This window comes from Dreissena polymorpha, chromosome 7 (assembly GCF_020536995.1).
Source record: "Dreissena polymorpha isolate Duluth1 chromosome 7, UMN_Dpol_1.0, whole genome shotgun sequence".
In the NCBI taxonomy this organism is placed as follows: domain Eukaryota; kingdom Metazoa; phylum Mollusca; class Bivalvia; order Myida; family Dreissenidae; genus Dreissena; species Dreissena polymorpha.
In genome coordinates this window covers 52,685,571-52,704,358 of record NC_068361.1, presented here as the reverse complement: position 1 = coordinate 52,704,358, position 18,788 = coordinate 52,685,571, and the positions used below count along the sequence as shown (strand labels likewise).

Here is an 18,788-nt window from a genome sequence, read left to right as displayed (position 1 = left end):
TTTTATGATCCTAGGCATATGCGTTCTTGAGTTATCATCCGAAAACCATTTTACTATTTCGGGTCACCGTGACCTTGACCTTTGACCTAGTGACCTCAAAATCAATAGGGGTCATCTGCGAGTCATGATCAATCTACCAAAGAAGTTTCATGATCCTAGGCGTATGCGTTCTTGAGTTATCATCCGGAAACCATTTTACTATTTCGGGTCACCGTGACCTTGACCTTTAATCTAGTGACCTCAAAATCAATAGGGGTCATCTGCGAGTCATGATCAATCTACCCATGAAGTTTCATGATCCTAGGCGTATGCATTCTTGAGTTATCATCTGGAAACCATTTTACTATTTCGGGTCACCGTGACCTTGACCTTTGACCTAGTGACCTCAAAATCAATAGGGGTCATCTGCGAGTCATGATCAATGTACCTATTAAGTTTCATGATCCTAGCCCCAAGCGTTCTTGAGTTATCATCCGGAAACCACCTGGTGGACGGACAGACCGACCGACCGACCGACATGTGCAAAGCAATATACCCCCTCTTCTTCGAAGGGTGGCATAAATATTAAGAACTTTTAAAGTTATCGCAGGATCCAGAAAGGTGTGACAGACTCACAGACTGACGGACACATAGAGCGCAAACCATAAGTTCCCTCCGGTGAAACCGGTAGGGGACAATAAGCAAGTTACCTTCTCTGGGAGGGACTAAGAGGTCAATCAGTTTTTTCGCCTGTACGGGCCAGAGACGCATGATGACTTCTCGCATCTCCATATCTTTCTGGTCCATCTGCTCCGCTGTTAACACACACGAATGACATGCTGATATTTAACCCATTTAAGCATAGTGGATTCTCCCATCCATCTAAATTGGATTTATTTCCAAAATCAGGGTAGTCAAGTATTTGTTTTTCTATATTTAGAATATATCTTTCAGAAATTCCTTTAAGCAAACGGCGCAGACCCATATGAGACGCCGCATCATGCGGCGTCTCATCTGGGTCTACGCTGTTTGCCAAGGCCTTTTTTCTAGACGCTAGGCATAAATGGGTTAATGAAAACGTGAGCTCCTACCGTAATATACAAACATCGTGAATTTTATAATTTTCCGACAAAGTCAATTGCCATCCGAAAGTTTAAGCAATCAAACTGATTTAACGTTACACAAAACTTCCTATCCCTTATTCTCATAGTATCGGCCCTCCTCATAGTATCGTGCCTTAAACGAACGACCCTCAATAAGTGCAGGAGATTTTTTTTTTTTTTTTTTTGCAATTTTGAAAAGTTGTAATTTTTTAAATATTTATCCATGACAATTACGACGATCATTTTCATTATTTCCGGTGCAAATTGGAAAGTAGGCTATGTTTATTCCAGGGTGATGCTATGATTTTTAAATTACATAACACACAATTATGTTTGTCTATGGAGTAATAGCAGCTTTATCAAATGTTTTATAAGCCGCTTATTTTTTTATGAAATGCAAAAATATTTCAAGAACAACATGAGTTTCGTTTTTCCATCAATATACTATTTTAAGAACTAGCGCATGTGCAGAGTAACATTTTATCAACCAATCAGAAGAGCCGATTATGTGACCCATTGTACATGATACAGATTACTATAGGGAGCTAAGCCTCGCCAGTATTTTGTCAAAACATTGCCGATTTAAATGCAGTTTTCGTTTTTATGTCCAAGAATAAACATTTATACAGATTGACATATAAAACATGCGTGTTTTTGTATTTGTTCACTTTCGAAATTCGTATGTATTCATTTAGAAGGCCGATACTACGGATAGATATGCTATAAATATCCGTGAAATGCAATTCAAAACAACAATGGATTTAAAATTCACGTTTATATTTAAAGGCTTAATATTAAATTGCCATCAGTTAAATTTGTGTATTCGCGTATTTCATAAAAAATAATTGTATCGTTGAGTTGAACAATCAGAGATCGTCTGATAAACTGACGAACAACATACCGGTCGCGAAGATATGTGACAATATAAAAAAAAATTAGCAATGGAAACTTATAATACTAAGGTTTGTCAAACTCTTCGCATCATGAGACTAAAAAATCAATGGCAATACGCCGCAATTATTAGTGCACATTCATCATTGTTACGCACTTCCTTAAGTAACAGTTAGTGCTTGAAATAGTCGTGACATATACAGTCGACGCGACTTGACGAAGTATGTCGCAAACTGTTATAATCATCTTAATAATCATACGCTGAAACGTGCATATCTTCAGAGGTTTTATGTGGAATGATAAAACTACACAAAACTTCATTCCATAATGATAAACGTAAGTTTGTACGCTGAAAAGTTATTCGTCGAACAAGTTTGAGTCCACGGTCAGATAGACGGAGAGCCAGAGAAAATGGTTGATTCAGTATACCCCTCCCTACTTCATTGGCCGTGGGGCAGGTAAAAATAATATTTTAAGTCACATACATACTCAAAATCAACGAATATTTCTCCAAATATTTCGTAAAATGAAGTTAACCCATAAAAATCAGTGTTCCTGAAAGCAATAGCCAAAATTTAAACGCTAGATGTGGTATGGAAACATAGATTAAACGTGATACAAAATGCTCGTTTTTATTTTTTGGGCGAATATATATTAATGCGAATTTCTTCGACTATTTCCGAACATTTACGAGCTAATGCGAGACTAGCTTCGAGCATCGTCGGAAGAAGGACGTATTCATGAAAACTACGTCATATAAAAACGTAACGTACTTATCGAAACTTTTATCTGAAGGGACTCTCGTATTAACGCAAACAGTGTTGTTGTGAAATGCACTGTGCCGTCTTCTGCTACGGGCATATTCATGCGTATCAACTTTCGGAACGCAAGTTTGTTAGGACACTTCCGTCCGAATCCCACCGGAGGTTCCATGTTTTTTAACATTTCATACATATCTGTATACTGTATTCGGCCCCTGAAACAAAAATTTAACATTGCTTAACTGATGTTACGGCAGATGATGTAGTATCGGTTAATGAATAAAACAATAATACAATAAAATAAATCGTACAAACACGTCACTTTTGTTTATTAAAATGTCCTAAGTACCAAACATGTTTCAGCCATAGCCTTCATCAGTTTTTTTTATTATAAATAAAACAATATACATATATAATTATTATTATAACACATTATAATTAATGCCTTTCATACTAAACTTGTTGTTTTGTTTGTATATGCATTCTAATATTTTTTTCTTTCGCCGCAGGTGTCTACACAATGATCTTTTATTATTACGCAGTCATCGACTCGTATACATGGTCATCATTTCAGGAACAGAGTTGCTCTCTGATGCCTATTTATGGCATAATATTTTGAACAAATAGGTCACAAATGCTAGGTTTGTGGTATCGGCGCCAATTGTTTCGTTCTTGCGAGTATATTTTTCAATCTGATATGTTGACATTTGGTGGTCTTGAAAGTATAAAACACAACAGCACACCAGAAGGACAAATATGCGGACTGCGTAGACTTATCTGAGACGACACTTTACACACATGAATTAATCCCAGTTTTATTCAAGAAAGATGATCATCAAAGGTTTCTTATACTCACGTGGCCCCGGGGTCGTATTCCGCCCACACCCGATTGTACTCGTCCAGATGGTGCGGCCCCAGGATGGAGCTATCACGCGTGAGATAGTCGAAGTTGTCCATGATGACAGCAACAAACAGATTCAACATCTGAATTGATAATTGTTATTGATTTAAATGGTTTTTATCATTATATAATTATACTAAATATCAACGAATAGATAATTTACTGTATGCATTTTTTTGTCTTCAGTTAGATAGATGTATTGTACTTATTGTTATTTTCAAAATGTTAAAAATTCGAGCAAAATACATTATTTTTCTTAAAATTGAACAACTTTTTCGTTCGACATGTATTTACAAAAAAAATGCGATTGGAAGTTCAAACGTACCAGAAACGAGCAGAAGAAAATGAACGCAGTGAAGTAAATGTAGGCCACATCGAGCCCACACTCGGGCGCGGTCATGCCGGACTCTGGGTCACATTCCCGCCCTCCGAGGCAGGCCAACATGATCCGCTGCCAGTTCTCTCCGGTAGCACACCTTACAATATATCAAGGAATTGTGTGATAGCGCATGAAATTCGGTAGCACACCTTTCAATATATCAATTGTGTGATAGTACATGCTATTCGGTAGTACACCTTTCAATATATCAAGAAATTGTGTGAAAGCGCATATCAGTCGGTAGCGCAGCTTTCTATATTTCGAAGAACTGTGTAATAGCGCATCCTCCGGTAGCACACCTTTCACTATATCAAGGAATTGTGTGAACGCGCATGGCATTCGGTAGCGCACCTGTCAATACATCAAGGAATTGTGTGATAGCGCATGCCATTCGGTTGCACATCTTTCAATATATCGATGTATTGTGCGATATCGCTTGCCATAGGGTAAAACACCTTTTAATATATCAAGGTGTCATAGCGCATGCCATTCGGTAGCACGCCTTTCAAAATATCGTGGAATTGTGTTATAGCCCGCGTCATTCGATAGCACAACTTTAAATTTATCAATTAACTGTGTGAAAAGCGCATGTCAGTCGGTAGTGTACCTTTATATATTTCAAAGAATTGTGTGATAGCGCATATTCTTTGGAAGCAAAGCTTCAATATGTCAAGGAATTGTGTGATAGCCCGCGTCATTCGGTAGCACATTTCTAGCACCTACTTTTACCACATGTGACCTAGTTTCGAACTCGGTCAAGGTTTACACTTTTATGACAAATTGTCAATACGTGTGGCATCTATATTATTCAAAAGTTTACAGTTTACGACGCTGGATTGATGACTAATAACGGACTTAAAGCGCTTAAAAAAGCTCACCATGAACACTTTGTGCTTAGGTGAGCTAACAATAAAAACTAGATAGTGTCATCGGCTTGAAAAGGCCATTGCAAAGCATTAGGTGTTAAACGGCTTTTAAGAGCTACACAACTAGACGCATTCAATTGCAAATTTAATAAAAATGAAATAGAAAAAAGTTCAAAACGATGATAGATTCTGAGTCTGAATAATTTGACTTGGGTTATACACCAGCTACATTATATTCAATATATATTTAATAATAAATTTTAAACATTTCTTAAATATGATAAGTTTGATTTAATATCTCAAGATCTTATATACTTTTATGTTTTTTGCTTCAGTATTCACTAAATAGCATATAATAAACACGTGCATATGAAACTGCGTTTCCAAGTGAATTTTATTTTAGGCTATGTGAACTTTTTCGACACATACCGTTTGTTTTACAAAAACATTAAATTAATACAATGTTCGCTTTTCAATACGAATTTCTCTCTTTAGAAAATCTTTTTCAGGTCCCAATAAAATCTCAGTAAAAAAACGCGAATTTACATGAACAACAATATAAGAGTCATAAAGAAGTTAGCAATCAAAGCACAGTAAAGAATAAGTAAAATTACCTCAACAGGAACATGAGAGATATTGTAAATTAAGCAATCAAATAGCGATATGGAGGAAGAGAGATTACGTTAACAAAAGCACGAGAGTCATAAAAAGTAAAAAAATAAATCACGGTAAAGATTTTTTTTTATCTGAACGACAATATGAATGCCATAAAAACAAAAGTAATCAAATCGCAGTTAAGAGAAAGTAAAACTACATAACCAGCAACATGAGAGCAATAGTGAAGTAAGCAATCAAATAACGGAAATAATAAAGTCACTGTATCTGAACAGGAAAAACAACAACGAAATGCATGATAAAAAGGCTAAAATTTACCTGAACAAGAGCATGAGAGCCATGAAGAAGTTCCTGAAGTTGTTGTGCCTGTTGATTTCCGTCGTCGAGTCAAGCTTGATGTTGCCGAAGATCTGCATGCCGATGACGGCAGCGATGAAGAAGAGCATCAAAATCAAGAGGCACACGTAGGGCAGTGCCTGGGAACGAGACGGAAACCACAACTCAAATGTATATGAGTCGCCTTTTGGGAAACTGGACTTAATTCATGTGCGTTAAATGCCGTGCCAGATTAGTTTGTACAGTACACATAGGCTTATCAAGGACACTACTTTCAGCCGACATTGGACTATTGTTTTGAAGAGACCTCCTTTAAACGAAAAGTTCAGTAAAAGAGGAAAGTGTGTTCCCTGTTTAGCGTGTGCTGGTTTGTACCTTGAACTGTCTATAACATAGGCGATATCCTTAAACGTTCAAACGATACTCTTTATTTTGCTCTCAAGGATGTAAGTAATTTCCTAACATGTAGACACGCTTCTCATTACCTTTAACAATTTAGAAAGTTTGTTAAAGCCTTAAACGAAATACCGATCATTCTTACCTTGAAAGACTGCAGAAATGTCCATAGAAGAAGACGAATCGTGTATCCCTGTCGCAGTAGCTTTACCAACCGCATTGCTCGGAACAGACGGAACATGCCGACGTTAAAACCAAAGCCCTCGTCCTTAAATAAGATATGGGCTTGTATAAGTATTCTAAGTAAACACTCTGCTGGTAGACTTGAGTCAGCAATACATTGTAAGAGGTGCAATCCGTCATGTTTGAAGCTTTTATATAACTTCTAGCTTAAGATCATGCGATGACTGCATTAGTGGAAGCAAGATGGTGTTCGTGTGATGTAGTATAAGCAAAGGAACGACAAAAAAGACACGGTTAACGAAAAAGACTTAGTAATATGATAAAACTTACCTATGTCAAATGCAAGATAAATATCATTGGTGAAAAAAAGAACTGTTAAATAAATGTTATTTATACATTTATTTTAGTTAGAGCCTTTTTATTTTAGCTCAATTGCATCAAAAGCCTTAAGCTTATCAAGATTATTTCGAATCCGTTTCCTCAGAAGAACCACTACTGTATGTCTTTGGAAAGACTTGAAAAACGCACGAGAAGGTATCGAACCTATGATCTCCTGATCGCAATGCGGAACACATATCCAACTTCATAATTGCAGCTATTGAAACATTTATGAGGATGTTTGTTGATTGTACAATGGCTTGAAATAAATGACATGTACACAGTATAATGCCAAATACATATACTTTCTCAGTTTTAACGTATTATTGTACAGTTATATTTGGAATGTTTCTGATTTAACACTTTGCATAGCGATCATATTGTTTGAAGTTCAGTATCACATCTTGTTTGAATATATTCATCAAAATCTACACAAATGACGTAAGTAAATATAAGCAAATAAAAGATACAAATGTTCGCAAGAATTATTCATTTACACGCAAGATAGACTCATGAACATGAAACTAATATTTACTTAAATTCACTTTTATAAAAGTCTATTATGTAATTTTTACTTTTAAGCTAGACAGATTTTTAAAATGCTCTTTTATAACTTGAGTGGAGCTGTATGTGTCAATGAAGAATCTTATTGTATTTGCATTTAACGTACACTGATAAGACTTAAGTTAAAAATAAACAGTACGTATAATTCCCTTTTTATGAGTTAAAAGTCTAAAGTCATCAGTTTTCAGCACTATAAATACCCAAAATGTAGTCTGGAACACTTGGTCAAGAAAACTAAAAAAAGTGTTGCTCTGTTTGACACTATATAATGAAAATAATTTTACATTCGTGTATATTTATCTGGACTTCATGTGTATCATTATAAAGCACACTACCCAAAAGTCGCCGAAACACATATACCGTTCTTTATTCAAAATGATATTCAAACAAATCATCTAATAAAATAATTATTTTGTCTTTAAAGATGTACACCACAAACAATAACCAACTGCAGTTCTTAAATGATATGTGTGCATACATGTAAAGTGATACACAAATATTTTTATATACAATTTCAACATGAACAGCTTAATTATCTCTTCTCCGTTTACGCGATCCATGTTTACAAACATTACTTACATAGACTTAAATATAAGGAAAGTTTCACTGACGTACTGCAAAGGCAATTTTTTTAAATAGTATGCAGTTCATTTTGAGAAAATATGTGGAGCAATGGCATCGGATAGTAAAGGTTTGCATCGACGCTATATGTTATACATGATGTAAATCTAATGAGGAAATGTCACATGGTAAATATATTTTGACTCGTTTGAACGTAATAAGATTAACGGTCAATAAAAATCGTGTTGGCGTGACAACGTTGAAATGAAACATCTTATTTGTTTTTAGGAATTAAATAAGTAAACAAGCAAAAATTTAGCTTATGTAGCCTATGCATTGTCCCGCATCATCATTATATACATCAAATACAGCGCTCCTTCTAGAGCCGGTAAAAAGTGAAGACTTCACACAAATGCCCAATTGGATGTTTGTTTACTTTTGAAATGATATACACGCCAATGTCTACAGGCGGAGATATACACACCAAGTGTCTTCAGGCGGAGATTAACACGCCAAGTGTCTACAGGCGGAGATTTACGCGCCAGGTGTCTACAGGCGGAGATTTACGCGCCAAGTGTCTACAGGCGGATGTGGGGGGATTGGCATTGACAGACAGGGGGTAAGGGTTTTAAAAACCTCTACTGTGGCTGCCTCATTTATATGACGTGGGAGTAAATTCCATCGGAAGACTGTTCTCGGGTAGAATGGAAAACCATACGAGTCTTTCGTGGTTTGTGTCTGTTTATAAAACAACATATACTGCTCAGTCTGGATCGAGGGTCAACGGGAACAATAAGGTAATCGAGAGGAGTGATGGAAACTGCATGCTGGGTAATTGTATGCAGCATGGAATTGTGTTCGGCGCGTATCTAGTGTAGGCTAATTAATGATATCCATTATAATATTTACTGAAATTGTATTTTGCTATCTGTTTTTTGTGAATCTGGCTGCGCGTCTTTGCACTTTTCCAGTTGATTTATTTGATTTGTCCTATGTCTTTTCCTGACAGTTGGTGAGTATTCTAATTTAGGCATTACTTTTGCTTTGTGAGTTCATTTTGAAGTTGCGGCAGAGAAATCCATATGCCTGGTTTGCATTGTTTTGTAATTAAACAAGTAGGTTACTTTGAGGTTACTTTAGGGTGTTACCGGTATACCCAGATATTTGGCGTGGTTGACATTTTCGAAAATGTGGTTTTGTAGTTAGTAGAATATGATTATATATTTTCTTTCTGAGAATGGCAACGTATGTTATATTTTGCGCGATGAAAATACATTAACTAGTCACGCTCCCAGCAGCTTCACGGTCTAGAGGAAGGCTGCGGACTTCAGAGAGCTTGTTTATAATTTTTTAAATAATATTATCATCTGCAAAAAAGGCCTTAGGAGCTATGTTAGATGTAATAACCAAAGTTGTTGATGTAGCTCGACCAAATTCGGTCCAAAACAGAGCCCGGGGAAACTCCCAGGTACCAGGTGCCTTGTAAAACATAGTTACCTCCAAGACATCAATCTCGGCTATAGCTGTTAAAAAATCAGATGCCCGAAAGAAAGCATTTGAGTTCATTCCGTTAGAATTAAAGTGCGTAAAAGAACTGGTGGTGTGGCCCCCAATTAAATTCCTTAGCAAAAATCCATAATAATGACGTCAGTTTGTATACTTTGATTATTTGATTTCGTAATGTTTTGGAGAAATGATATAAGTTGTGTTTCAAAAGAACGGGGTCTAACACGTGTTGGTGGTCATATAAAATCATATTGTTATCACGGCGAGACATTATATGTTCATGTTCAAGTATTTTACAGAAAATGCAATTAAGTGAGCTTGACCTATAACTTATAGCAATATGTTTGTCGCCCGTTTTATATAAACTGGGCATACATTTGCATGTCACCAATAACTTGGTATTAATCCAAGAGACAATCACTTTTGAGACAAAGAGGTCAGTATTGGGGTAATGTCTTGAAAATTTCAACGAGAACCTACGTCGTTTTATGGACGAAACGTATGACATATTTTCTTGTTATTTGTTAATCAAAGGCCCATATTGCTATTAGATATAAATGAAACACCCAATTACATCTAATAACGTGAACACATTTCTTGTTAATACTGTCAATCCACTAGCGCGGCTCAAAACGGGTGCGATAAATGCTAATTTGAAAAAATGCCTTCCGCCAACATTTAACATTATATATAAAGTATATATGCCAATATATTATCTGACCAGAAGTTGCTTTGCTACAGACATATGAAATACATACTCACGAGTAAGATTTAACAAGGTTAAATGTCGATTAAGTGAAAATTAAAGTTGAGATGTATTTATTTTAATTAAGATGAATCTATGCAATACATTTCACTTATTCCATCAAATATAAAACACATTTGTTATTAATATTGTAGTGTGATAAAGATAGCATTCACTTATATCAAACATAATGTATGTCAATGCTCAAATAGGTTTTTTTAACCGATGCAATCACATTCACGTGCGAAAGTGCATTTGAATCATGCTTTGAAACATTAAAAGTGTTTTTGCTTGACTTTACATATTAACTGGTAAATTCAATGTAAGAACGGTGTTAATACTTTTTTCAAAACAGCGTCTAATTTTTCTAAACCATTTTACCGTATTGTGTATCTACTGGTTTTGTTCATGTGTTCATGATCAATGCATCAATGGTTTTTATACTCGTGCTTTATAATTTGCTCGTGCAAAAACAGTTGTGCATCACTATTTGGCATACACAGGTGGTATCCAGAAACACAATAACATATTCTAACATTCAAAGTCACCAAATCCATCGATAAATATGAATTTCGGAAAGAAGATATTTGTTCAATGTGTTAAATGTTTTATTCCCAAAAGCGCATAGTACTTCTGCAAAAAAATTAAACGACATGGAGAAGAGTAAATTAGCAATTTTTGAAGGAATCGACAACACTGTGATGAAAACTTAATCGGAAAATACTACTTAAGCCCAAAACAATGTATTTTTACAACATAACTCAATTGGACAAGGATTTGCTATAAAATACGTTTTCCTATTCGGGTAACAAAATGGGCATTAATTTAAGGCAAAACTAGTAATGCGACATCTACATAATCTAATACGAAGCAATTAGATACCACCACAACTGTTACTCTCTGTAAAATATCGGAATCATGAATTTTATTAATTATTATGTGTGATTTGCACATCCGAATTATATCATGTACGTATTTAATGTTGCTCACATACATTAATGTAACGTAACGCATATTTAAGTACAATAATTAACACTTTATAACCCAAAACTAATATTGTTAATTAGAAATACATGTATTTTTTGTGTATGTTCATCTGCTAGACATGTTAATTATGGTGGTAATGACAATCGTATTGAACGCATGTACTAATTTACTAGTGAAACTCACAAGGGAACGCATGTACTAATTTACTAGTGAAACTCACAAGGGAACGCATGTACTAATTTACTAGTGAAACTCACAAGGGAACGCATGTTCTAAATTAACAGTGCAACTCACAAGGTGACCTCAGCTATAACAAGATATAGTACATACGAATTTGAAACAGTGTACCAAAAATTCATAGAAATCTAACTGTACATCGCCTTAAAGCGAGACAATATTGAAAGCCTATTGCAACTAAAGATATATACGAGGATAGCTGGGTATTACAGGGTTTCTACCCGCATAAAAACCAGGCAACAAATGATTTGTTGAAATGCTCCTAATGCCTGTCATGTTTTATTGAGCGTTAATACTCGAGAATATATTTTAAGCCATACTGGCAAAATTACCTCTATTAAAAATAAACACAAAAAACATACACGATATAACAGGAACACAGCCAGTCATTTTTAAAGTTATCCTAAAATTAACCTGAACATATTTAGTGCATTTAGACATAAACATAAGTGAGTCCGTTCGCTTGACAACAAATCAAATGTTATTGACAATTGATCCTAAGTGATACAAGTGGAACTAGAGTAAATAAAGTGCTGGTTGCAAGCTCAATACATCCATGCGCATGTAGTCGTCCCGAGGGGTGTTGGGACACGCAGACATACCTGCTTCAATTCACCTGTTATCATTTCCACGACTAGCGGCTTTGAAAGGAAGCAATCGACATACAATGATAATTTTAAAGAACAGACTTGAGAGTATACAAATAACTAATGGAAGAGAAAAAAACTGATTGGTTATGTGCTTTTTGAATACAATATATTTTCGATATTGAGGTGTGCAATAAAAATAACAATCGAAGAGAAAAAAACTTACAAAAGGCGATACAACATTATTGGCTAGGAGTACACAGAAAATTAAATACCATAAAAGAATAATAAAACTTTAGTTTATGAATACAATTAATACGTTATTTTTTAATACGCTGGGACAATTTCGTCCGGGCAATATGGCTGAAATAGCATTTCAATCTTAACGTAGGCTAAACTGGGTTAGGATTGGCACAGATTTAAAACAAACAATTATTCTGCTCGTACAATGTAACCAAGAATTCGCGAATAACACAATTATTCTCAAAATGTATCAAAACACGCAAACAGAAATAGTGGACTCTTTTTGTGATGAAAAGTGTATATATGTTATACTTAATATCTTACATATTTTGTGTTAGAGTACTTTAATGCTGTAGATATTAAATGATTATGTCAATGAACGTTTTCAACAATGCCTGTGGCCTTAAGAATGTTTCTTACAAAAAGTAAATAACAGTCAAATCCACAATACGAAAAGTTTCAGGAACTAAGCACGACATTGCAAATGATCGCTAGATTTTTAAATTACTGCAGGGATTGAAAATGACTCTTTGGTATATGTCGACTCTCGTTTTTTACTGATTCTTTGACCGAGCACATACGAGATTTCTCAGACAATCTAGGGGCCCATCATGAAGTTTATGGGCAATGTGCTTGAAGGTTAATGTCCATCATTAGTTACATGTAAAAATAATCTAACAAAGCACACAAGTTTTTCGCTGGACAATGCTGTGTGTAATATCCATTAGATCTGTTATCATTAGATATGTTATTCGTGCAAATACTTTGTGAAGTTTGTAGAGTCCAGATGCATCAGAATACATCGTTATTTACACGTACGCTATATGACTAGGGATTCGTCGAAGATATACATGAAACAGCTGATCTATAGGATTCCAATTAGTGGTCTTGTAATGAAAACGTTATTCATAACCGGTATCAAGGTTTTGGTGATAAGAACTTGTGTAAGTTTACATGAACTATGGAGAGCTTCTTCTTCGGGATTTACATTTCTCATTAAATGGAAGCTTAATAGATTAACAAGAAGCTTATTGAAAGAGGTAATAGGTGTTATGTCAGATACTTTATCTGGTTTTGAAAGAAATATATGTCAAGCAGACAAAACGAGGAAGCAGAATAATTGGGCTAAGAAGCTGATCCTGCACAAATGCACAAGTTATTCGCAAATTTATTAATCGATAGATGCAATACATGATATTATGTATAAATACACGCTTTTGTTACCGCTTAAGTCTTAATAATTTATAAAAAGTAAATTCAGTAAATAAAAAAAGATTATGTTATCCTGATTTGCGCAGAGTATGGTACATACAAATTTAACAGTAGGGACTTCTATTGAACTGCAGCGCTCGTTTGCATTCAAAAATGATCACAAAGTCATAAATTAAAAAATAATCATAGTTCATATAATACTAGAGACAACACGTCATCCCAAGTGGAGTGCAAAGTCAAACATTAATTTAAAAATACGATAAAAAAACTTTACTTAGAAACTAAAGCAATGCGATTGACAGTATTGTAAAAATTTGAAGCAAGCAAATAATCAAAGGCGAGGTACGGGTTAAAAACAGAAGACGGAAAAAAGAACAACCTTACTACAGGCTGTTGCATAACAATGAATAAATGTAACACTGACTCGCTGACGCAAGACCAACGCGTCTTAATGTAGTTTAATGTAGTTAAAGCCTCTATAACGCTAAAAATCAACGACACTTTCGTAAAGTATTTCGTAAAATGAAGTTAACACCTAAACAATCAGTGTTCCTTATAGCAATAGCCACCATTTCAACGCTATATGTGGTATGATTACATAGATTATTGTTGATACAAAATGCTCGTTTTTAGTTATTTGTGACACAATTAATTCCATTTTTATTGCCCGCGAATATATCTATTCATACGACATACGACCACTAAAATGGTGCCATGTTAGTGTTCATTTGTCGTATGAATAGATATCGTTGCGGGAAATTAAAATGGAATTAAATATGCAAATCAATAATAAAAACGAGCATTTTGTATCTACAATTATTTATTTTACCAGACCACATCTGGCGTTGAAATTTCGGCAATTGCCATAAAGAACACTGATTTTTAATTAACTTTATTTTACGAAATATTGTACAAAATTTTCGTTGATTGTGAGTAGTAATGGGGTTTTAAAAGTTGGCATTGAAACCAGAAGCGCTGCTAAGAAGCAGACGTTTGCACAGATCAACACAACATTCATTTAAGATAAAGTCCTTTTCAAAATGATATATCAATCACGAAATTAATGCTTTTACCAATAAATGTTGAAATGTTATTCGAACATATACCGAAGCTTGTTTTCCATGACATTCGATATGGAGATTGAAATCAAAATAATAATGTTAGAATAACAATACATTTTGATTGCATATTCGATGAACACTATTGTTATTGATAGGAATTTCTATTATACATACCGAAAGTAGTTAATTTGAACGTGTACGTAATAAAATAATAATTATTAAAAGAAAACTTCACACTTTATTTTTATTTCATAACTGTATTACTGATTTGAGGAGCAGCGTGCCTTATATGGAAGGGCAATTAAACACATACACAAAAAGGAAATACCAATGAAATTCAGCGAAGCAACACCGATGATAACATAATAAAATACTTACGCCCAACTCGCTTATCAGCACATCCAGTATACTCCCAAGAACAGTGATGAAATCAAACACGTTCCATGGATCTTTGAAGTAGTTCTAAAATGTGAATATCAATAACCATGTATATGTTTTTCCAAATGTTTTAAATCCATACTAGAACATCAACTTTTAACAAAAAGTGTTTAACGACTAAACCAATTATTTATAGTTACAAATACATACTATATTATATATTTAAGTTTACTTACAATTGACAAGTTGCTCTTATATTTATAAAACAATAATGACATTTGAAATTATATGTCTCTAGTAAACATGGAATCATCATTCATAAATTTAAACAAGAATGACTTCAAGAAAGAATAAAATTGATATTACATATTTTTGTTTATGCACCAATTAGTTATATCCCCTCATATATAAATAAATAAAAGATCATTAACCCATGTATGCTTAGCGTCTAGAAAAAATGCCTTGGCAAACAGCGTAGACCCAGATGATACGCCGCATGATGCGGCGTCTCATCAGGGTCTGCGCTGTTTGCTGAAAGAAATTTCATTAAGAAGTATTCAAATATAGAAATAAATATACTAGACATCCCTAATTTTGGAAATAAATTAATCCAATAAAGAAGGATGGAAGAGTCCACTAGGCATGAATGGGTTAAATAAAATTATGTTGTTCTATTAGAAATAAGATGGTTCATAATAGCCAGTGAAGTGAAATAACACAGCTCCACCAGTGTGTGATAAACAACATTTCAGGCGTAGGAGCACGGTAAGCTGGGGCGACAGGGACAAATATTTTAGTCAGAATACAAAATAATAAAAACTTAAGAAAAATAAATAAATACGGCCTTCAACTGCTAATAAAAATGCCGGGAGGTTGTAAAATTTGGACTTAAGAAAAATAAATAAATATGGCATTCAACTGCTAATAAAAATGCCGGGAGGTTGTAAAATTAGGACTTAAGAAAAAAAATAATATGGCCTTCAGCTGCTAATAAAAAAGCCCGAGGTTGTAATTTAATTGGGGCCGCGAATAAACGACAAATAGACATTGGGCCGCATCTAGATCAGTAACCCAGTACACCAATACATGACTTGTCGTGTAAGAAGCTTTGAATAATGGGCGGATTTACTGCTTTAACTCTAACTGAAAACGAAGACATAACTCCAGTTATGGTTTACATGAACATACTACTACCCACGAAGTGGCATGTAGAGATCGGCGTATATCTTCTTTAATACTACAGTTATGAATTTAATCTACAAATCAGTGCCATTTATTTTTCAACTTATAAACAGTTAAAGTGTGTCTACTATATATATATCTAAAATGATATCTTACATTAGTTACTTTTCGTTGGTGTGCATTATCATTGAAGTTTGAACGATTGTCAATCATAAGCAAAATAGTCGGGTATTTAAACCACTTATTAAATACATTTTACACAAACGAACTCGATTAGATAGCCTATATTGTGTTCTGAGTATAGTAGAATTGACATGTGTCGTTAAAATAACACGAGAACACCTATAACTGTTTGCATCAAACATGGAAATAAATTGTACGAAAAACTGCATGTACACTTATTGCTTATATTCCAATTGAATTATTATATTCCAATTAAACGCTTATATTCCAATTGAGTGCTTATATTCCAATGGAGTGTTATATTCCAATTGAAACAATCTATCTCCGCCACAAAGTATTTTATATCGCTCGAGCTGGACGTTAAAAGCAAAAGGTATGAGGATAGCTCCATATTATTCAAAGGAATTTTTGAGCTAAATTAATTAATTAATTAATCGTTTGTTTTTTAATGTGTTTTATTCGAGTCCTTAGCCATGTAATAACGAAGCGTACGTATAATTAAAAAACTGGTGTAAGGCAAACATTAAAAATGGCAGAAACAGTAATAATTGATGCAACATAAGGTATTTGCATGTACACAATGCCGTACACAACATGATATTACAATAGTTTTGTTTGCTTTTGTTTTCGTAGTAAATTCTATTTTCAAACCTCTTTAATTCGTTTCCCAAACAAAAAAAAAAACAATTATTGTAAGAACATACTTTAAGGGGTTTTATATTGAATTTAAATATTCGACATTAATTCAAAATGTACAAAAAACTGCAACTATATATAAATTACAAAATATATTCACTACATATGATAGCGAGATATTACATCTAGATCACATTTAGTTGAATAAAAAAGGGAATGACGTCAAATGCATGCCACATAACATTAACTTGACAAATTGCGATTTTCTAAAATTGTAAATATACATCGTTTATCTGACTGAAGATAATAAACCGTGTAACACAGAACAGATAGTTGAGTAAAAGACGAAGTCACGGATACATATAACGCGGATACATTTAAGATGAATTGATGTAAGTGTATTTTAATGCTGAAGTATTTAAAATAATATTGTTAACGTTAATAATTTCTCTTTATCTCTTAGAAATGCAAATGTTCTACAATTAAATACAGATGTTAAAACATTTGTGTTCACGAATGATTTGTATTGGAAAGCATTTTGTTGACAAATTTTGTCGTTCCATTCACAATAAAAATTACAAGCATTAAACAATTTAAAATATGTGTACATGGCGCGTAATTTAACTGTAAAATGTTTTAAACGTTTGCCTGTTATCGTTATGTATAATAATGTACAGATGAAGAAGAACATTTACACAGTTCACTGGGGAGTTTTACTGGAAACATGTCTATAGCAAGCGGAACCGAAGAATAATCGTTGTTCACAAAAGTAGGTACACGTAAAGTAAACAATATAGCGCAAACGAGATGACAGCAGCCGAGGTCTAAAGTGATGAACGGGGTTTAGTACAATACGCGCACTTCACAATGTCCACAAAACAATGTTCAATGTTGCAAACCTTCGGTCCAAAGGCCAAAAACTTAAGAATGCACTCAATGGTGAAGAGGATTGTGAACACTATGTTAATACAGATAAGGACTCTCTCATAGAACGAAGCCTGTAGCGCGTTAAGCGAATGCCCTTCATTGAAGTCGTGCCTTTGGAAGTTTTCCTCAAACGATTGCTGATTACTGAACTGATGGAGCAAAACGGCAAAAAAGAGAAAAAAGAAACAACAATTGTAAAAATATGGTCTGCAAACACGCTACCCACTACAAGGGCATGTATTCTTCATCCATGAATCCACTATGCAGTCTTTTTTTATATCATTTTTAGGGTTAGGGTTATAGCTTACCCTAACCCAAACCCGACCCCTAACCCTACCTCTTACCCTAACCCTCTAACCTCCCCATGCGCATTACAATACCAGGCCTCGCTCGTTGTCGTTGTCCGCTTGCCTTTTTAGATTGATTGAAAATGTTCCAGTCATATATGTGATATATCAAATGAAATTAAGCACGAGCTGTTTTAATGATAGATAGGGACAGCATGGTAATGCAAGGATGAAGATATAACTAATCGTGGTTACACAAATGCTAAAAGTAACGTTAATTATATTTTCAGTGTACCAATTTAAATCACACAACTAAATACTCACCGCAAGACAGACACATTAAACAAAATAACCGAAACAAAAGGCACTAGAAAAATGAACCGAAATGCAATCAGAACTTTCCATTTTTCACAAGTTGATCACATAATATAATGGTACAGTGAAAATATGCAGACTTTGTTTGAAGATAATCGGGTAATAATGCATTTCGCCCTCTGAATATGAACGCATGATCGGTTATTAACTTATTATAAAATTAACATGTTCAAACCAATTATAATTCCAAAAGTATACAATGTACATAAATCAGTTGACAATATCATTCTTTGCAGATGTAGACATTTCGTCCATTAGTTTGAATTAGAAGAGGGGAAAATATAACTCAAAATTGTGGACAAATTACATTCAAGCAATTGTATTGTCTT

The 18,788-nt window shown here is 34.3% G+C and overlaps 1 protein-coding gene across 1 annotated transcript in view; it reads right to left on the bottom strand.

Moving 5' to 3' along the window:
* LOC127838695 (voltage-dependent calcium channel type A subunit alpha-1-like) overlaps positions 1-18,788 on the bottom strand; it is a 144,187-nt gene that overhangs the window by 22,870 nt on the left and 102,529 nt on the right. Inside the window, exons 30-37 of the mRNA XM_052366578.1 lie at positions 17,770-17,946; positions 14,870-14,953; positions 6,373-6,495; positions 5,814-5,971; positions 3,961-4,111; positions 3,591-3,718; positions 2,747-2,949; positions 690-794 (exon numbers count right to left, since the gene is read on the bottom strand). Coding sequence (XP_052222538.1) covers positions 690-794; positions 2,747-2,949; positions 3,591-3,718; positions 3,961-4,111; positions 5,814-5,971; positions 6,373-6,495; positions 14,870-14,953; positions 17,770-17,946 — 1,129 coding nt within the window. The remainder of the gene's footprint in view (positions 1-689; positions 795-2,746; positions 2,950-3,590; positions 3,719-3,960; positions 4,112-5,813; positions 5,972-6,372; positions 6,496-14,869; positions 14,954-17,769; positions 17,947-18,788) is intronic.